The 22,357-nt window shown below is 43.4% G+C and overlaps 1 protein-coding gene across 1 annotated transcript in view; it reads left to right on the top strand.

The window, feature by feature from the left end:
- Window positions 1-21,008, top strand: part of TCERG1L (transcription elongation regulator 1 like) — a 215,830-nt gene extending 194,822 nt beyond the window's left edge. The window contains 3 exon segments of the mRNA XM_007053034.4: window positions 8,705-8,794; window positions 13,008-13,126; window positions 15,496-21,008. Of these exon segments, the coding sequence (XP_007053096.2) occupies window positions 8,705-8,794; window positions 13,008-13,126; window positions 15,496-15,652 (366 nt within the window). The 3' untranslated portion in view covers window positions 15,653-21,008.
- Window positions 21,009-22,357: the final 1,349 nt, after the last annotated feature.

A 22,357-nucleotide genomic window follows, 5' to 3' on the forward strand; every position in this document is an offset into this window, starting at 1 on the left:
CCGGCACGTCCTTGGCGACCCCTAGCACCTCGGACCGTAGGTCGGGGGAGAACAGGGTCGCCACTCCAGCCTGCCGAATCGTGGAATGGCTAAAGTAGACCCTGTCCCCCCACTCCAGCCGCCAACTATCTTCGGCGGTCGGATCCGTATGGGTCTCCTGCAGGAAATTCACAGAGTACCCTCCCTCCCGAAGGAAGGAGAGCACCTGGGACCTGCGGAGAGCCATCCTACAGCCCCGGGTGTTCAGCGTTGCGATGGTGAGAGGTGTCATGGGGGGGGCTGGGGGGGATCCTCACTGGCAGGGATGCTCGTATCCCCCAGCAGGCCACACAACAGTCCTTGACCCATCCCGTAGGTGAGTAATTGGTCACGGAGGACGCAGACCCGCCAGTAGGCCGCAGCATCCTGCTTCCCCGTCCCTTTACCTTCCCCCATGAGGGCCCTTGTGGCCCGGAGGATTTGAAAAAAATCCCCCCATCGCTGGAGAGCAAGCTGTACCTTGTTGTGGGAGCCACGGACATCCTCTAAAAAGTTCCACAGCTCTCCTTGCAGGTCATGGGGGGGGTGGGGTTACGGTTTCCCGGTTGTTCCTCGGCGGGGCCCTTGGTGCAGCCCCGTAGTCCACTAAAATGGACAAGCAGGGTGCGGACCCCTGACAGGGTGCCTGATGGGCTGGAGCTTCTAGGCCCGCCTCAAGCTCTGGGGCGATACGGGGCGGTGGAGGGAAAATAGCAGCTCCTAATGGGTCGGGGCAGGAGAACACAAAGGCCGCTCCCTGGGGGTCATCAGTTGGGAAAGGGAAGGAGACAGCCCTGGTGGCGGCAATAACATTGCAGGAGGTAAATTGGATAGGGGCAGGGGCAGAGGCAAGTTTCTGGGTTTGGGGAGGCAAGCAGCTGGATGGTGGCGCCTCCTGATCAGACTCGAGGGTTAAGGGGGTGGGGAAGGAGCTCTCAGTGATACCGGCTCGGGCTCTATGGTGGATTTAGCGGCCACAGTATCAGGAGGTGAATTATCTTCTGTTGGGCCCCCGCCCGGGAAGGAAATCGATTGCTCTGCACCAACGGGGGGTGCCCCTGGCGACTTGTGACCCGGCCGCGTGGCACCAGCTGTCACCTGAGCAGGCTCGATGGTCGTCAGCGGGGTGCCATCATCGGCCGGGTCGATGGAGGAGTCCAGGGGCTCCTCGGAGGTGGGAGCAAAAGCAGGAGTTAGGGGGAGGGAGCATGGGGAAAAGGGGTGGAGTGAGGTCTCCCAAATCGAGTTTGCTGGCAAAAGGTCGTCCTCCCCCTGGGCGACCGGGGTCAGATCTAGAGCCTCGATCTCCTCGAACATGGAGGAGAGGACACTTTCCGTCGCCCCAGGATTCTCCCTGCTGGCACCCACCACGATGGTTGCCTCGGGGTTCACGGGGGCTTCGGGTAGTGTCAGGACAGAAGGGGCTTCCTCGAGGGTCTCGGAGAGGGGGGTCTTCCATGGAGGGGAGACACTACCTTCCAGTGCTACCACATCTTTCCCAGCTGACACCGGTGGGTGGGACACACTCGTGGGAAAAGCGGAAGGTTCGGCATCGGTGCCCCCCTTCCTGGTCTGCCAGGAGGCCTCCACCTCAGGTAGATGAGGCAGAGCTTGAGCCTTCCGCTTGCCTTGCTTCCCCTGGACTAGGGGCCAGCCCTCCATGGCATCATCTGGGGGCTGGTTAGCAGCGGTCATGTCAGGGGGTAAAGGCGATGACTCAGGGACTTGGGGAGGAGGGGGGGACAGTGGGGCCCCATAAGGGAGGGAGGATTCTCCCTGGGGCAGGCTCTCTCCCATGCGTGGTGGTATCTCTGCCACACCCTCCTCCATAGGCCCCGCCAGATTGCCAGCAGCGAGGGCGGGGCTCTCCCGCTCGTCTGGGCGTTGTAGGGGAGGTGCTCCTTGGGCCTGACCGGGAGAAGTGGTGGTCCGAAGAGGAGGGGGGGCGGGTTCGGGTATCGGGCAGCCAGGGGCGTCGGCAATGATGGGGCCGATGTCCTGCCGGGTCTCAGGGATCCCAGATGCCCCTCCTTGCCGGGCTAAGGGGCAGTCCCTCCGGACATGCCCCAACGCCTGGCAGAGGTAGCACCAGGCTTCCCCCATGGAGAAATACACCCGGTAACGGTCCCCCTGGTGGGGGACTAGGAAGGACCCCTTGAGCGCTTCTCCATCACGCGCTGCCGACGGCAGTAGAAGCTGCACTTGCTGGCGGAAGGAAAAGATATGACGGAGGGTGGGGTCCTTGCCAGCCCAACGGGAGAGGGCTGATGACAGAAACAGGTTTCCGCAGGGTGGAAAGGGTGGGTAACAGAGCAGCATTGGGGAGAAAAGGAGGGACAGAGATCAGGACCAGGCGGACGCCCAGGTTCTCTAGCGGCTCTAGGGGGACAAACACCCCCCCCCACCGCCAGGCCCCTCTCCACCGCCTCGTGCGCGGCAGCCTCCGATGCTAAGAAGAAGACGACCTTCCCATACATTTCGGAGGCCGCCACAATGGCCGAGGGCCCCACCACCCTCACCAGCGCCCGCACATAGGTCTCCACGTGGGGCGAGGTGGGCAACAGGAGGCATCGGACACTGTGCTTCCTTGTCATGGTGGGGAAGGGGCCCCGGCCGCTGTTGATGGTGGCGGAGGCGGTGGGCGCGGGGGCTGCCACTGCCCGGGCATATGTTCGGGGGGGATGAGGGAGGGACACCCGCAGAGCTGGTGGAGGGGGCAGCGGGGAGGGACGACGTGGTTGGTGGCGGGGCCGCAGCAGTGGGGGTGGCCCCTGCCATGGAGGGCCTGGTGGTTTTAGCGGGGGCCTTCCCCTTCTTCTTGCCCTGGCCTTTCCCACTGGTTGGGGGGGCTCCCCTAGAGTCTGGGGAAGCGGTGGGCATGGCAGCGGCGGAGAACACCCCGATGCCCTTCCATTGCCGATGCCCCAATGGGGGCGGTGGCAGGTGGTTAACAGGAGTTGGGGTCAGGTAAAAAGGGACAGGCTGTGGGATGGGCAGTTCAGGGAGGGGGGGCACATGAACCACCGTACGCTTGTCCAGAGAGTCCTGTTTGGTTGGCTGGTGCTTCTGGCCCACACAGCGGAATCAGGGCGAGCAGCTAAGTCCAGAGGCAGATGTTAAACAGCCAGCAATGACGATGGAGGGGGCAGTGATGAGGATAGTACTGTGGGGGTTGGGAGGACACAGATGGATTGGGGCGCAGCTCCGTACCACACCCCCTGTGTCCTACAAACACAGTCACGACACAGTCAAGGCCTCCCCCCACACGAGAGCGCAGTTCGAAAGTTACTCAGTCTTGGACCCCCTCCACGGCGATTTGTAAGTTTCCCGGGCAGTGTTCCTCTGGTAGATGGCTGTTTCTCTTTCTCTCTGTTCCGGACTTTCTCTGCAGCTGCAAAATTCCAGGGATGCCGGAGCAGATGATAAAAATTCCTCTCCGCCAAATACGGGTCCACAAACAAACAGCAAGCGGCTGGGTCTGGGGGCTGGGTCCCTCCACTTCACCCCCGTCCAGGGAGTGGGTCAGCAGGCCCCCCCCTCGGGGTGGGGGGGTGGGTTTCAGGTGGAGTGGCACCAGCATCCGAGGGTGAGCAGGGGGAGCTAACAGCTGGCCGGCAGCCGGCTAGCACTCTAGCAACAGCAGAGAAAGAAAAAAACAACAAAAAGAAAAGAAAGGGGGAAGAGCGTCTGGCCCAGTCGGGGGGAAGTCGAAAGCAGGGGCAAAAAGCAAGGAAAGCCCAGGCCGGAGGGCAGTAGCAGGAGAGCAGGCTAAGTAGGTCCCTTTTCCCTGGGTAAGGTAGCAGGGAAGTTCTAGAACAATCAGGAACGTGCTGGAGACAATTAAGACAGGCTGATTAGAACACCTGCAGCCAATCAAGAAGCTGCTAGAATCAATTAAGGCAGGTTAATCAGGGCACCTGGGTTTTAAAAAGGAGCTTGCTTCAGTTTGTGGTGTGTGTGTGAGGAGCTGGGAGGAAGAGGCACTAGGAGCTGAGAGTGAGAACGCGGACTGTTGGAGGACTGAGGTGTACAAGCATTATCAGACACCAGGAGGAAGGTCCTATGGTGAGGATAAAGAAGGTGTTGGGAGGAGGCCATGGGGAAGTAGCCCAGCGAGTTGTAGCTGTCACACAGCTGTTCCAGAAGGCGCTCTAGACAGCTGCGTTCCACAGGGCCCTGGGCTGGAACCTGGAGTAGAGGGCTGGCCCGGGTTCCCCCCAAATCCTCCCAACTCCTGGTCAGACACAGGAGGAGTCGACCTGGACTGTGAATTCAGAAAAACGGCCAAGCTGAGGGCTGCTGTGAAGCTCCAAGGTGAGCAAATCTGCCAATAAGTGCAAGACTCACCAAGGTAGAGCAGGAACTTTGTCACTATATATAATGTAATCTAGGGTGAAATGGTTGCTCTGGGGGTCAGTGGGGAACTGGGATAATAGCAATGCAGGATGGAATTGCTGGAACACTTGAAGAAGGGTGGTTGAAGGAAGTATTATGGTTAAGGATAAGCATTTGTCACAGATTCCATGACTTTCAGAGACCCCCCGTGACATTTTGCCCTGTAGCTTCAGCCCCGGAGAGGCGAGGGCCTGGAGCTGTTAGCTGCTGCTGCAGCAGATGCTGTAGCCTCCTCTCTTCCCCCCCATTAACTATCTGTCTGTTCTCCAGCTTTGAACTGTGCTTGCCCCACACCACATCCTCAAAAAGAGGGTTTTTTATTGTTGTTTTTTAGTTAAGGCCAACCTTTTTCTGTTTTAGGGGCTTATGATTATAAACATTTTCACATAAACGGACTGAAACTTCCAGGAAAAAATAGTATTAAAGGCTCTATTTAAGGAAATAGTAGTCAGACTGTCAGATTACAGATAAATAAAGATCAAAGGATATATTTAACTGGAGATAAGCAGAGATGGCTAAATAGAGGTGTCTAGTAAGTGAAATTATAAAATAATGCACAGTAAGGGTGAGAAATCAATTTAAATTAACCCAAGGGATTGGAAAAAATACAAAAAGAAAAGGAGTACTTGTGGCACCTTAGAGACTAACCAATTTATTTGAGCATAAGCTTTCGTGAGCTACAGCTCACTTCATCGGATGCATACTGTGGAAACTGCAGAAGACATTATATACACAGAGACCATGAAACAATACCTCCTCCCACCCCACTCTCCTGCTGGTAATAGCTTATCTAAAGTGATCACTCTCCTTACAATGTGTATGATAATCAAGTTGGGCCATTTCCAGCACAAATCCAGGTTTTCTCACCCTCTGCCCCCTCCCCCCCCCCCCCCACACACACACAAACTCACTCTCCTGCTGACATCATACCAAAAGGACTGAAGGTAAAAAATCCATTACAATCTACATACCACACAGACTATGCTGACAGCTTGTGCCACATGCTCTCAAAGAAACTGCAGAATCACCTGATCAACATCCTCTACAGCAAACAGGGAAAGATTAAGAACGAGCTCTCAAAAATGGATACTCTCATAAAAAACCAACCTTCCACACAAACTTCCTCGTGGCTGGAATTTACTAAAACTAGACAAGCCATTTACAACGCACACTTCGCTTCTCTACAAAAGAAAAAGGACACTAAACTTTCTAAACTACTGCATGCTACAAGGGGCCACAGCAATGGTTCCCTCAACCCACCCAGCAATATTGTTAACCTATCCAACTATACTCTCAGCCCAGCAGAAGCAGCTGTCCTATCTCGGGGCCTCTCCTTCTGCCCCTCCACCCCCACAAACATGATACAGTTCTGTGGTGACCTAGAATCCTATTTTCGACGTCTCCGACTCAAGGAATATTTCCAAAATACCTCTGAACAACATACTAATCCACAGAGGCCTCCCTACCAACATTACAAAAAGAAGGATTCTAGGTGGACTCCTCCTGAAGGTCGAAACGGCAGACTGGACTTCTACATAGAGTGCTTCCGCTGACGTGGACGGGCTGAAATTGTGGAAAAGCAGCATCACTTGCCCCATAACCTCAGCCGTGCGGAACACAATGCCATCCACAGCCTCAGAAACAACTCTGACATCATAATCAAAAAGGCTGACAAAGGAGGTGCTGTTGTCATCATGAATAGGTCGGAATATGAACAAGAGGCTGCTCGGCAGCTCTCCAGCACCACTTTCTACAAGCCATTACCCTATGATCCCACTGAGAGTTACCAAAAGCAACTACAGCATTTGCTCAAGAAACTTCCTGAAAAAGCACAAGATCAAATCCACACAGACACACCCCTGGAACCGCGACCTGGGATATTCTATCTACTACCCAAGATCCATAAACCTGGAAATCCTGAGCGCCCCATCATCTCAGGCATTGGCACCCTGACAGCAGGATTGTCTGGCTATGTAGACTCCCTCCTCAGGCCCTACGCTACCAGCATTCCCAGCTACCTTCAAGACACCACTGACTTCTTGAGGAAACTACAATCCATCGGTGATCTTCCTGATAACACCATCCTGGCCACTATGGATGTAGAAGCCCTCTACACCAACATTCCACACAAAGATGGACTACAAGCAATCAAGAACACTATCTCCGATAATGTCACGGCTAACCTGGTGGCTGAACTTTGTGACTTTGTCCTTACCCATAACTATTTTACATTTGGGGACAATGTATACCTTCAGATCAGCGGCACTGCTATGGGTACCCGCATGGCCCCACAGTATACCAACATTTTTATGGCTGATTTAGAACAACGCTTCCTCAGCTCTCGTCCCCTAACGCCCCTACTCTACTTGCGCTATATTGATGACATCTTCATCATCTGGACCCATGGAAAAGAAGCCCTTGAGGAATTCCACCATGATTTCAACAATTTCCATCCCACCATCAACCTCAGCCTGGTCCAGTCCACACAAGAGATCCACTTCCTGGACACTACAGTGCTAATAAACAATGGTCACATAAACACCACCCTATACCGGAAACATACTGACCACTATTCCTACCTACATGCCTCCAGCTTTCACCCTGACCACACCACACGATCCATCGTCTACAGCCAAGCTCTGCGATACAACCGCATTTGCTCCAACCCCTCAGACAGAGATAAACACCTACAAGATGTCTATCAAACAGTCTTACAACTACAATACCCACCTGCGGAAGTGAAGAAACAGATTGATAGAGCCAGAAGAGTTCCCAGAAGTCACCTACTACAGGACAGGCCTAACAAAGAAAATAACAGGACACCACTAACCGTCACCTTCAGCCCCCAACTAAAACCCCTCCAACGCATTATTAAGGATCTACAACCTATCCTGAAGGATGACCCAACACTTTCACAAATCTTGGGAGACAGGCCAGTCCTTGCCTACAGACAGCCCTCCAACCTGAAGCAAATACTCACCAACAACCACATACCACACAACAGAACCACTAACCCAGGAACCTATCCTTGCAACAAAGCCCGTTGCCAACTGTGCCCACATATCTATTCAGGGGACACCATCACAGGGTCTAATAACATCAGCTACACTATCAGAGGCTCGTTCACCTGCACATCCACCAATGTGATATATGCCATCATGTGCCAGCAATGCCCCTCTGCCATGTACATTGGTCAAACTGGACAGTCTCTACGTAAAAGAATAAATGGACACAGATCAGATGTCAAGAATTATAACATTCATAAACAGTCGGAGAACACTTCAATCTCTCTGGTCACGAAATTACAGACATGAAGGTCGCTATCTTACAACAAAAAAACTTCAAATCCAGACTCCAGCGAGAAACTGCTGAATTGGAATTCATTTGCAAATTGGATACTATTAATTTAGGCTTAAATAGAGACTGGGAGTGGCTAAGTCATTATGCAAGGTAGCCTATTTCCCCTTGTTTTTTCCTACCCGCCCCCCCCCCCCAGACGTTCTGGTTAAACTTGGATTTATGCTGGAAATGGCCCACCTTGATTATCATACACATTGTAAGGAGAGTGGTCAGTTTGGATGAGCTATTACCAGCAGGAGAGTGAGTTTGTGGGGGCGGGGGCGGAGGGTGAGAAAACCTGGATTTGTGCTGGAAATGGCCCACCTTGATTATCATACACATTGTAAGGAGAGTGATCACTTTAGATAAGCTATTACCAGCAGGAGAGTGGGGTGGGAGGAGGTATTGTTTCATGGTCTCTGTGTATATAATGTTTTCTGCAGTTTCCACAGTATGCATCCGATGAAGTGAGCTGTAGCTCACGAAAGCTTATGCTCAAATAAATTGGTTAGTCTCTAAGGTGCCACAAGTACTCCTTTCTCTTTTTGCGAATACAGACTAACACGGCTGTTACTCTGAAACCTGAAAAAATACAATAATTTTCCCTGTTTATTTGCTCATATATGTTTGCTTCCTTATTTTTGTCCTGTTTGGGTACAATATTTTCCCACACTCGTTCAAGAAAGCATTCTGATAGAAGGCTATCTTGTTTGTTTGAGTTGACAAGTCTCTGAAATGGTCCTCTCACTTTCAGGTTAGTTTTCTTCATCCAGTTTTCCCCTTAACTTTGATTCTACATTTTATTTTCCTCCAGAAACATTCTACCCCTTTTAATTAATATTTTGCCAGGGGAATCAATGCAATTAAACATGGTTTTGTAAATTGGAACACTTTTTTATTACAGAGCCTTAGTAATGTTGTCTAAAGCAGATGCATTCATGTATTTCTTCAGGTCTCCGCATTTTCTACATGGGAAAAAGAATTACACAAAATAGTATTTGACCCGCGCTACCTTCTGCTAAACTCTGAAGAACGTAAACAGGTGAGTTAAAAAGAGAATTGGTAATGCATGCTATCTGTTTAGTCAACATCTTATTGGTGACACTTACCATTGTAATTGTAAGCCTCCCAAATTAAAAAATAAACAGGAGTAACCTCCCTCTCTTCCTCCCTGGATTTAAAAAGTTAACCTCAGTTAAGGATATTTTTTTAAATTGTGAATGAGATTGAGTCTAGGTGCTATTCTTGTGAAAGTCCTGTCTCCTGTACTTACAAGATCAACCCACAGAACACAGCTGTGACTGTTGGCCAGGATTGTAGAGACAGATAGATGGGCTCTCCTACAGCTCGGGCCAATCCCCAAAATAGCTTTGAAAATCAGGGAGGGTTGACAATAGGGTAATGTTCCAACAGTGATTTGTGTTACTTTAGCTGATGGACGGATGCACTTTGTACCAGCTAAAACTTTCTCAGGGTGTTTGGCTTTATTCATGGAGATATGTTGCAGTAGTCAGCCCTGGAGTTAATGGATGAATGGAAATGTGATGGCTAGGTCTGTGTCTGATAGGATGACCACAGTTTTCTGGCAAGCTGTGAATGGAAGTGGATGTTTTGGGTTTTTTTTATAGCCATGGTTATTCTGGTATCTAGTACCAAAAGGACACCAGGCTCAAACCAGCCTAACAAACTGATCAGATCATAGAATATCAGGGTTGGAAGGTACCTCAGGAAGTCATCTAGTCCAACCCCCTGCTCAAAGCAGGGCCAATCCCCAATTTTTGCCCTAGATCCCTAAATGGCCCCCTCAAGGATTGAACTCACAACCCTGGGTTTAGCAGGCTAATGCTCAAACCACTGAGCTATCCCTCTGGGCAACTTCCTTCACTAATAGGAATGTTATGAACAAGGTCTGTTCTCCAAAATGCTTCCATCTTATCATTACCTCGATCACTCTGGGTTTAGCTCTCAATCAGATGCTCATCATCCAAGAGCTAGAGGAAGCTGGGAAATGATCATGTTAACTTTTGTCATACAAGAGAGATAGAACTGGGAAGTGTCCTTGTATTGCTGATGCTTCCACCCATATTGTCTCCATCGTTCCCCAAATGGCTTTGTATAGTTATTGAATGGGATGATGAAGAGCACTGAACTTTGTGGGGCTCTATAGGGAGGAACAGTTGCCTGTGATACAGAGTACATATAGAAAGTTCCTTAAAGAAACATATACAGTAATACTCTTTTGTCCTTAATATTAAAAATATATTAACATACCCTTTCCATGTAATCCCGTTCCAAATTTTATTTGTCTTTAAGTGTTTTATAATGTTTGATTGTGAAAATGAGAGAAACAGTTAGAATGGGAGCTTAGTACTTGATCAAGGAGCTGGGATGACTTAGCAAGAAGGCTTTGTATTTCCTTCAGTAACTCAACAAGGGCACAATATAGACCTTGCTCAATCAATCAAGCTTTATTGCTTCTTTCTTTTGATCAAGTGTATGCATGATACAATAAAAAACATAATGAATACACATAATAAAAACATATCATATAGGCTTTAGCTTAAAGTATTGCTGACATGGGCCTCATTTATGGGATATATTAAATACTCAAGGAAAATGACTATGAAGAGCAAGGACTTGGCATAACTACATAGAGAAGATCAAAGTCATGCTAATGCTGGTACTGAGACAGAAAATAATTCAAGCTTAAAATCAATGTAGAAGTGGAAAATAATTAGACACTGTGTTAAAAAGCATGGAGAAGGTGGGGGGAGAGAGAGAGAGAACGCCCTGGATTTTCTGAGCCAGCAGTCAAATGAACCAGTCTGGGAACAATTTTTAAATGTGCATATACTAAAAACTAATCCATGCATTTTTGAGGACTGTTACCTAAAATACTTCATTGTAAGTAAAGGTCAATCAAAATAGAGATTTACAATTTTAGATGATTTGCTGGATAGAATATTGAACTGTGAGCCAAGTGCCGTAGGTCTAACATATTTTAGTAGGTGGTGTTTGAATACTGCAATTATAGACACTTAGATGTTGTGGCCTCAGACTGGAGGCAATTACGCTTATTTAGCCATCATTCTCTTTTATTTCAAGTGACCTGAGGAGGAGGGTGGCCTTGGACAAGATTAGATGACTGACTTAATGAATCATCATATATTAGTTTCAATATGGCTAAAATTAGTAAGAGAAATTATTTCCCCTGTCATCAGATGCATGGAAAATTTTTCCTTGTCTGACACTGACTCCAGGGCCTTATTTCAGGTTAAACTATCAGTGTGTTGGGGAGAAAAATCATCTCTGCTGTAAATCTGTAAGTTTCTGGCATTAGGTAGATCCATGCCCATGCAGTTTTGGAGTTATCTGAATGAATTAGTGTTGTGGAGACTCTGAGTTTGTGAAGACCACATAAAAAAAAATAAAGGAATCAGTGTCCAGGTGATGGCTTTTTATACAATAAATAATTGATGCAGCCTCCTTCGTTTGGTCTCAGATGAAGAGGAAGCTTGAAAAGTGTAGGTTAATTTTGCCCACAACCAGAAAGGGCAGGAACCCATTTTATCTGCAGGTGTCTGAAAGACCAGAGTCTCTTGACTTGATCTTTTACTAGCATTAGGTTGATTGTGATGTGAACTCTGTTTTTTATGTTTGTGTGTAACTTCTTGGTGCTGTCTGAGGAATGGAATGATCTTTTATGGAATTCTACATGTTTGGTCTGTTTACTTATCAGTATTTCCCAAGGGGTTACCACCACTCAGTGGAAAGAAAGCATCATACATTAGAGTATGGGGAAACCTATGGCAAGAAATAGTGATGTGCAAAGGAGATATTGTATTAGATAATGAGTGATCTATTAATTCTGATTTATTAAGATCACCAAGTGTCATTTTAGGGACTCCTTTTCTGTAACATTAACAAAGAGGTTGCTTAAAAATTCCATTATTCGTTGGCATTCTCTGTTGATAGAGGAGAGATTGAACATTTTATTGTATTTTCCCCTCATATAGTTGAGATTTGGACAAGAATAATCACTGTGTAAGCAGTATGATGGGTGTGCCTTCCATTGGAACCCCAAGAGGCAAACTATATATTATTTGACAAGCTCTCTCGTATGTTAGTACTTCTAGGAAACAATTATGATTGCTAGCCCAGCACTTTTGCAGTAGATAGAACTAAATGATAATGGCTTTGCCAATATTGAAGGTGAAAGCATAGTGGTAACACTAGCAAAGGCAACATCAACTGGTTTTATGTATTTCATTTTTTCCTATCATGCACTTATTTACTCAACTTGTAAGAACACTTAAAATCAATTAATCTTCATTTTTGGCTTGCATTTCCTGGTCCCTCTTTCTTATACAGTACCACTTTTGAGTGTACACTTTACCAGATCTATTTCTTCCCTTTACTGTGCACCATATAAGAATCCATGTTACTACGTACCAGTTTCATTTCAGTTTCATAGAGTAGACTGAATGATTTTTCACTTTATCTTACATGAAATGTAGATTTGCACAGATGCATCATTCATCAGTGAATGGAAAGTCCCTAGTGCCCAGACTAGGTTTGTGCACTTTTTACAGTGCAAACAAGAAATTGGCAGATAAACAGAACTGAGAGTGTTTTGATGAACAGCGCCTTTTGTTCCACCATTTCAGTGTTAAACAATTGTAAATATTTGTAAGCAAAACATTTAATTTCTATTTTGTGCCTACACAGCGCTCTCTTTTTAGAGCACAATTCAAATAGATATTTAGGTGCCTAAAGATGCAGATAGGCATCTTGAGGGATTTTTTTAAAGAATCTAGGTGCCTACATCCCACTGATTTCACATAGGCATTATTGGCTTCATATACATGTGTGCAGTGCATCAAAGGATCATTCAATCTTTCTTTATGTAACTTCCATGAAATTGCTATCTGAGCATCATGGACAGTTTTCTGGTCCACAGTCAGGAGTTCAAGCAGTTCAGGGAAGATGCATACTTCAAACCAAACACAATGTGAATCTTATGAATGTTTAGCTGTGAGCATGACAAGTAATCTACATCTATGACAAGAAGTTCTGATTAAGATTGTACTTTGTGTTAGGATGCAGACAGTAACTGCCTAAATTGGCACCTCCAACCCTTTATGCAGATAAAGCCTTGCAGTTGTGAAAGTCTCTAACCCTTTGATCAAATAGGCACACCCCAATGTGTTTGTTAATAAATACATCTATATTTGTCTCCTTTTTTAAAAAAAAAGATATTTGAGCAGTTTGTCAAGACCAGAATAAGAGACGAGTACAAGGAAAAGAAAAATAAATTATTGCTAGCCAAAGAAGAATTTAAAAAACTTCTGGAGGAATCCAAACTGTCACCAAGGTATGGAGCTACTTTGTGAAGCAGTTAATACTTATTGTCCCTTATTAATAAAAACAAAAAGTAGAGGAGAAGCCTGGTAACATTAGGTTATGATTGTTCTTGGCATCCAGTAAAATTTCAAAGTCAATTTTTGTAGGAAAAAAAATATTACATTGAAAATTGAGTCCTGTGGGTGGGATAAAGTCATTGGATTATCCTTTTACTGTTGCACTAAACACTAAGGTTATCTTATGCTTTCTTTCTCAATAATACTTTGTAGTACCTTGTGACATTACTGGGAAGGGGAGTATACCACAAGTGTGATAAAAAATAACAAGCATACAGGTGTCTTTAATGCAAAATCACTAACCATTTTCCATTTGTTTGGTTTTTGACAAAAAAGAAATTACATTTTCTAAAGAAGTTATCATTGATACCGTGCCTATGTGTTTCAATGAGATTTCAAGTTGCTATTGCTTGTTTCTCCAAAACTATTTTCAAGTAATAGGGTCAAGAACTATATATAAGAAATGAAATTCTTATGATATTGCTTTTTCATTGTAAATCATGTGAAGATAAATATATTCTTTATTTTTTGACTCTGGGTAAATTATTAGAAATAAAGAAGAAATTACAGTTCTCGTACTAAATATTGAAGATAATTACATGGCATGGATTTTACACTCTCAGGTTGCCCTAGTCATCTGTGACACCCAAACTGCAGTAATAATCTCACCCTTTAAATAATCCTTGATCAGTCTTTAGTATTATCAAATAAAGAACAGGTAATTTCCAAGCTGAACATTACAAATCTGTGTACTACACAACAGCACACAGTTAGTGAACAGCCATCATTGCCAACATTCATATGGGAGTGAACAGTAACTAAAATAAAGAAGTAGGCAGCAAGCGAGCCCCAACAGTGACAAAATAAACCAATTGGAGTGTAAAGCAACTCTCCACAAGTATTGCCACAATAAACACAGAGGCACACACAGCAAACCAATCTCCAGAATTCCCAAAATTCATTCTAGAGATGATCCTAAACCATCTCTAGATATAAACCCCCTTGTACTTTAGAGTTAAATTCTGGATCCAAGTGTCACAACTTCCCTTTCCCCCCTTTTTTATAATTCTGTGTTTATAAGTTTGCAATAATGCATCCATGCAGCACTTGGATATTAAGACAAAACTCTGGATCTCATTACAACTAAACTTTTGTGACATTTAGATCTTTTATTTTGTTTAATACCAATTATCTGAAGATCGCAAAGCACTTCACAAAGGAGGGTATCACAATGCAAATTGTACATATGGAGAACTTGAGGCACAGAGAGGATAAATAACTTTATGCAAGGTCACACAGCAAGTTAATGGCAGAACTAGAAATAGATCCCAGTACTGTTTTTGCAGTTTGGGCCCATCTCCAGTTCACAGCACATGCTGTTAACCAGGTCCTACATATTATAATTACTTTTCTCCAATATTCTGTTACCTCTGTAGTTTTCCAGGACTTTTCAAAATAATTTGAGTGTAACTTAAAATAAACAACAACAAAACCTTGTATTCTAAGGGAAATATCAAGTTGGACATCCAGGAAAAGAATATATTAATGACCTTGGAGTGAGTCAGAATGTCAATTTTTTTTTATATAACTAATTAACTTATTTCCTGACTTTGCTATTGGCGATTTCTGAGGAGAAACTTACTGACACATCATATGACTTTGTTCAGCCAAATGTCTATTTATCCAGGTGCTTACCATGCTCACCACCATAATATCTGAGTCAAATATAAGCCAGCAGCTTTGTTTTCATATGTAGCAATCACTTTTGAAAATACTTTGCCTGATCATGTGGTTCTTAGGCAAATTTCCTGTTTTTTATTAGAAGAGATCACATTACAGTTGTTTCTTTAGGTATCATATGCCATGTATTGCTGAAAAAGTTTTTGCTGTTAATTAGATGTCGTGTTTTCTGTTCTGATGATAAATAATCATGGAAAAGCAGAGGATAAGCCTCTCTAAAAATATCATTCAGCAACAAACAGTATTACCTAGCTAGAGTAGTAAATAAAAAGCATATTTTAACAACCACCATGTCCATGATTCTACAGCACCAGGGTAAAACAAAAATCAGTAAATGTACAATATATGAATATGGGAATAATGATTAATGCAGACAACTCAAGCCAATCGTGGAGCAAAGCTGATTTTGACTTTGGCGTTGCCTCTTATCTCTTGACCTTCTTGACAAATAGTTTCAGGAGGAACAATCTTGGTACTTTTAAGAAAAGTACGATGTAAAACTAAGGACTAAATAATCAGATGATTTATTAAAAAGTGCAAAGCTTTAAATAATGCCTTGCTCATGTATGACTTTTTTCTGCAGAACAACATTTAAAGAGTTTGCAGAGAAACATGGCAGAGATCAGCGGTTTCGACTTGTTCAGAAGAAAAAAGACCAAGAGCATTTTTTCAACCAGTTCATTCTTATTCTGAAAAAGAGGGACAAAGAAAACAGAATAAGGCTACGGAAAATGAGATAAGAATTCTTGAAATCTGCAATAAACACACAAAATCAATACTGTGACTGCCATAGAAAATGAAATGAAGAAATAGCATTTTTTGTCTTTTTCTGATTCAAGTTCCAAAAATTTAAAGAAGAACCAGATATCCCTGAGAAATACCTTTTCATACTGAGGTTCAGTGAACACAAGTTAAATTTGTTCAGATTCCTCTGCAGGAACCTGTAGGATATTTAGTTCTCAGAGAATTAATGTTTCATATTGAAGCTCTCTTTTGTACAACATTCATAGTTTGATGCATTTCTAATTGCCATGATATGTCAATCCCTTAATTGTTTTAATTATGCAAATTACTTGTAATATACACAAATTATAAATTCAATGCAGATTTGTAATTAAGCAGAAAACAGATGTCATCCATTACAATCTCAAGATATGTTCATCATTTAAGGGAATTATCTAAATCTATTTTTGGCAACTTATCCATTAACAAACTGTTTAGAAGTACAGTGGTATTGAGGAATTCATCACTCAGTGTTCATATGTCTATGTCTAGTTTTCTGAGTACTAGTAGTAATAGGGTATTAATTGTTAATCATAGTGAAGAGTGTGTAAATCTTGGCATAAGTTCCATAGAAAAACTTTCAAATATGGCTTTGGAATTTCTTTGAATGGTGCTTTCAGGCACACAGATTACAGCAACACTTCCCCATAAAAGTTACTATAAAGAAGCTATCTTGTAAAACTATCATATTAATATTTGAGTTATTTTTATTGTATGTGAAGATTTTGCATGAGAATTTTCTCATCTTTGTATAAACAAATATTTTAACTTTTTTAATAAATATTTTAAGCCAATTAATTTTTATTTTTAGTCTCTAGCATTAGAATTCAGACAGTATTCTCTTTGAGAGCTACTATATATATATGAGGAACACATTGCTGTTGCCCTTGATTTTTATGTAGATTTTTACTAATGTCAACTAGATTTCTGAGAGCATTGAGGACAAAATAGATCCCACAATAACAAATTATATAAAGCATCTAGTGTAAATCAGTATCGTTCCACTGAAGTCAATAGAGCTAGTCCAGTTTATACCAGCTGAGGAGTAAACTGTCCTGTGTCTTCTTTCCATATTCCGTGCAGTTACTGAGCTTATTTCTGTTAAGATCTAATGTAAATACTTTAGAGTCAGTCTGGATCCTTTGCAGATTTTCCGTTTTCTACCTGAAGTTTGCAATTTCCTCCAAGTAAAATTAAGTTTTCTATAGGTATTGCTCATGTATTTCTTACAATTTAAGAAAATCCACTTCTTACATTTAAATAATGACTTCAAAGAATTCAAAATGAAGAATGGTCTGAAATTCCAGCAAGGGAGGTTTAGGTTGGGCATTAGGGAAAATTCCCTAACAGTCAGGGTAGTTAAGCACAAGAACAAATTACCGAGGGAGGTTATGGAATCTCCATCACTGGAGGTTTTTAAGAACACCTGTCAGGAATGGTCTAGTTATTACTTAGTCCTGTCTTGAGTGCAGAGGTCTGGACTAGATGATTTATTGAGGCACCTTCCAGTCCAATACTTCTATGAGTCTATGAACCATTAAAATGAAGTGTGTATTGTTTAGCACTCCAAGTGGCCAACTTTTAAACCAAAAATGTTAGTGTTCTGCTGCTTCTTTGAGGAATGTATTTTTTTCCATCTTTGTTCATTATTTAAACTTTCCTCCAGTTTGATTTAAGTAATATATCTGATGCACCACATGCAACAGAGCAGCATAATAACAGAGAGAGGACCTAATCTTACATTCATTGAATGTCAAAATTCCCATTTATTTCAGTGAAAGTAGGATCAGGTCCCAAAATTCATACTGGCAATGGTGTGAAACCATGTTCTATTAGTATCACTATATTACGTAGATGTTGTTGTTTGCATTACATAAAATGACTGATTTTTTCAGTTTGGTGGCCAAACTGAAAATTGGAGAAAAAATTGTTTTGGCTTGAACAAAACATCAAAACATTTTGGTTTTGAGGGTTTGTAATGTCTTTAAATGTTTGAATGAAATTCTGACATACGTCTTTCTGAAAAAAGGTGAAAACATTTCCAAAAGGCAGAAATGAGCTGTCAATATTTAAAAAATCAACAATTTGCCAAAATCCACCCAAATTTATGAATTGTTTCGTTTGAATCTGCCTTTTTTTGTGGGGAAAAAAGTGGTTCACACAAAATTTCAGCCAGCTCTAAGTTTTATGTGCATTTTGTATTCATTAAAGTGCCAGACTGATACTTCAGGATGAGGTGAGCTAGAGTTTAGAAGGACAGAGGGAATCTTTTATGTGATTCATCACTGTCACGGGGTGACGACTCACCGCTGTGGTGCCTCCTGCTGGTTGTCCGGGGAATTAGCTTTTTCAGCCAGGAGCACCCTCTGCCAGTCGGTGTCTCACCTACCGCTGGCCCTGTGCCCCTCCGGGACCCTGCTGCCCTTCTAGATTAGGGTTCTGCCCCCCTGGCAGTACCCCCTCAGTCTGGGGGTCCCTTCCCTGGGGGAACCCCCAATCCCTCCCTTGCCTCAGTGGCAACTGTCAGTCATCACATAGCCCCCGCTCCCTGGGGCAGACTACAGTCTGTACTACTCATCAGCAAGGGGAGAGGGGGTCAGACCAGCTGCCTCTGTCTAGGTCTGGGCTGCTCCTCTGCAGCCCTAGTACCCTTTTGTGGGCCTTTACCTCAGCCTGCGGTCTCGGAGTCTGCTAGGCTGGAACGCCCCAGCTCCCTCTGTCCTTCCCCAGCACTTCTCTGCCCTAGATACCCACCTCAGCTTCCCAGGCAGCCAAGTCCTCCTCTCTCCATGTAGCTAGAGAGAGTATCCCACTCAGCTCCTGGCTAACAGCCCTCTTCTAGGGCCAGCTGTGGCCTGATTGGGGCATGGCCCCACCTGTGGCTACTTCCCCCAATCAGCCTAGCTTTTCTCTGGCTACAGCCCTCTCTTAGGGCTGTTTTAAGCCTTTCGAGGCATGGCGGGGTGACGACCCCGCCACAATCGCAGATATGCCAACTATAATAAATGGCCAATGTGCCTAAACATGCAACTTGGAGAGTTTATAACATCCCACACTCTATGAGCTTTCTTTGATGGTTATCTGGATGTCACTACCAGAATTCACTGATGTGTGTCTAGCTACGTGTAGCTCAGAGATATATGTGAAGTATCTTGCTTAGATAGGTGCAGTTCATTTACTGTAAATATGGTGTGACTGTTGAGTGTGGCCCCCTAAAAGTGAATAGATTTTTCAAAAGAAGGAAGTTCTTCCAGGTTAAATGAATGGAAGATATGTTAAACTCATGAAGTCTTACTCCAGGGAGAGAAGACCACTCAATTTCCAGTGATTTGTCCTGTGTTGCTTTAAGTTTTAAATATATTTGTCTCTCTAAATCAGAAGACAGGCTAGTCACCTTTATATCTAAGTAAAATAATTTCTTGATTTTTTTATTTAATCCCTTGCATTAACCCTTAATACAACACCATTGTGCTAACTAGTGCATGAAACTTAGTCTGATTCTCTTAGTGTAGCAGAGTGAAGTGCAAAAAGTAAGCACCTTAAAGGGTGATATGTAAGTTCAATTTGAATAATACTTTCAACAATAATTTAAAGGCATAATTCTGCTCTGTTCTGCCATTCTAAATCTGGAGAAACTTCACTAAAATCAATGCAGTTGGTCCAGATTTAATTGATCAGAATGTGTTGTATTACAACAGTATTTAGCATATTAGATATTAGTAGTAACGCATGTAATATAAGGTATTTACCTTGACAGTTCCCTTCAAGATTATACATGTTGACATACTCTTATCCAAAATCATATATTGCTGCTTATCTTGTCACCTTGCCATGATGCTCCTAAACCTAATCTGAACGTATTTAAAAAAAAAAACACAAATAAAGACATCTGCCTTCCACTATATCTTACTCCCATAGACAAAAGTTCAAAAAATATAAAATGATTTCTGCACATGAGTCTGTCATATTTCTTTCTGTGCTTTCCTACACAAACAAATGTGAAAAGATTTACCAGTGTCAGAATTCTCCTCAAGAAATGGGCAAAGCCAACATTGAACATTTCATCCCCTTTCTTCAGGAGCACAAAATGAAACAGAGCTAACTAATGAAAATAAATTAGGAGACTACTGGAAAACATCAATCGTGTGTGTGTGTCTAAATAAGACTGTAATGAAAATAAGATACAAACTGATGGACAGTGGGCTGCCATATTTATTCTCCACCTTATTCTTTTGTATGGCTTAAAACCAGTAATGTTAGATGTCCAAGTCTAGGTTGGCAATCCAATTGATTGCTTCAAGTGATGCAGAGTGGATGGCAGAGATACTGCTGAGATATGATCATTTGGGACATTGATTGATGAGGTGTTCCATAGTAAGAAGTCTATTTCTGCAGTCACAGATAGGATTGTATCCGTCCCCATTTATGAAGAAGGTAGGTGCTTCTACCATGTGAGGTGTGGATGCTGTTCAAAGTGGACCATATTTTCCATGGGAATGAAAAGCCACTGGATTCTTTGGTCTTTCATGAGGTGTTAGTTGGCGATATTGGTATCCTTCCACCTTGCTTGCCATTGATCTTTGGGGGAAAAACCCAAGTCTTCAAGCTCTTATGCTACAAGTCATAAAAATTTTCTGGATTTGATTCAGAATCTTGGTGTATTATTTAGGTCTTCATATTTTGGAAGAGCATCTATTAGAAACAGTTTATTGCTCTGATTACAGATGAGTGTTCGGGCATGTTTGCTCATCTGTCTTTGAATCCTGACTTCCCTTTTGAACAGTTAGGATAGATATGCCACTGCCAACCTTGTATATATGTTCTATACATGACAGGCCATAATGCTATTTGTGTAATTTTTCAGATGTTGGGAGCATTTGCCTCCAAATCATGTGCCTCAGAACGTCAGCTGAGATGTGTATACTGTAACACAAAACTCAAAACTAGTCCTTTACAGTTCTGAATAGTTGTATGTAGATCCAGGAGCATGGATAATGATTTTCATAGATTTTTCAGGCCAGAAAGGACCATTGCAATCAATTTTATTCATGTACCATTTTTGCCATATTTGTAATTAAACAAAACATTGATATATTTACAAATATATTTATTATTCATGCATAATATGCCAGAGAAACTCCCTTTAATAAAACTTTATAGTACAGTGTCATCTTGATTTGTGGGGTTTTTTGCATGTACAGAATCATCCTGTGGATTGAGATAATACAGAATATAGGGTATCCATTAATATATTTGAAAGGATTTATTTTTATTGTTTAGATTCATGTCACTTTAATAAATATAATTACTCTATGAGCTGCAGGATCCTGAAGATCTCATAAGTGTCATTTTTCCCTTTTCTGCGAAGTTTTAAAAGTTTCACAACTTTTCTCTGATCTATAGTATTTCTCTAAATGCTACCATTTCCACTACAATGCTGGTTCCAGTCATTGCAGAAATGTGCCAAGTCTGACTGACTGATTTCACACCTAATCCAATCGGTTGGTGGGTCAAATGAGGGAATTTGCGCAACTGTGGATTAGCAGTGGGTGCTCATGTTAGCACTGTTGCTGATACTGACAGCTTTTGGTATTACTGTGTGGGGTAGACTGGCCCCCAAGCAGTGAACATTGAGAATATTCCCTATGGCAAATCCAGCAGTTTCTTAGGCAAAGAGGGTGCCGACATTTGAGTTTCTAGCCAGTGAACTCATGCTCGTGCAATGTCTTCAGACAAGGGTGACTGTAGCAGGGCCCAAGAATCTGTCCACAGTGACAATTTCATGGAAAATTTTGGAAATCACAGGAACCATGGCAGCTAAAGCCTGACCTTGACACATTACCAGCACACAGTGGCTGCCAGGGAAGGGTGGATTCAGAGGTTCAGCAGGACTCAGATATGGAAAAGTTTCCTCTTATAATTTCAACTCAGTTGCAGAGTATCTGGCGTGGTTTTCAGAAGGATAATGCTGTGGGGAGGAACAGATTTCACAGTTCCTTAGATTGCCTTTGGAAGATACATGCACATATAGTTCAACAGTGTTGATGCAACTGCCCCTGTTTCAAGCCTTTTGGGAGAGGGTTCAGTTCCACAATGTTGACAGATTTCCCATTTCTTTTAGGAATCCTTTATATCTGGTTTGGAGGTACAACTACTGACCTTACCCTTTTTTCAGCTGGATAATCAAGGAGTGAGTTATAGATTATCTGTCGCTGAGATATTGGCTCAGACTTTACCCAAGAATCACTATCAGAAAGTAGCAGTCCAGCCGGATTGCTCAAAATATTTGGCTACTAATTTATGTGCTTCATCATGCGATTCTCCATGTATCTCAGGTGTCATGGCACTTGACCTGTAAGCATGTGTCTACACTGCAATAAAACACCCGTGGCTGGCACAGGTCTTCTGATTCAGGTTTGTGAGGCTTGGCCTATGGGGCTATAAAATCCCAGTGTAGGAGTGCAGGCTCAGGCTGGAGCCCAGGATCTGGGACCCACCCTCCTCACAGAGTCCCAGAGCCCAGGCTCCAGCCCAAGCCTGAACACCTACATTGCAATTTTATAGCCCTGCAGCTTGAGCTCTGCGAGCCTGAGTCAGCTGACATGGGCCATAGGCATATATTACACTTGCATTTTAGGTTTCAGAGTAGCAGCCGTGTTAGT

Source organism: Chelonia mydas, chromosome 7 (genome assembly GCF_015237465.2).
Source record: "Chelonia mydas isolate rCheMyd1 chromosome 7, rCheMyd1.pri.v2, whole genome shotgun sequence".
Lineage (NCBI taxonomy): Eukaryota > Metazoa > Chordata > Testudines > Cheloniidae > Chelonia > Chelonia mydas.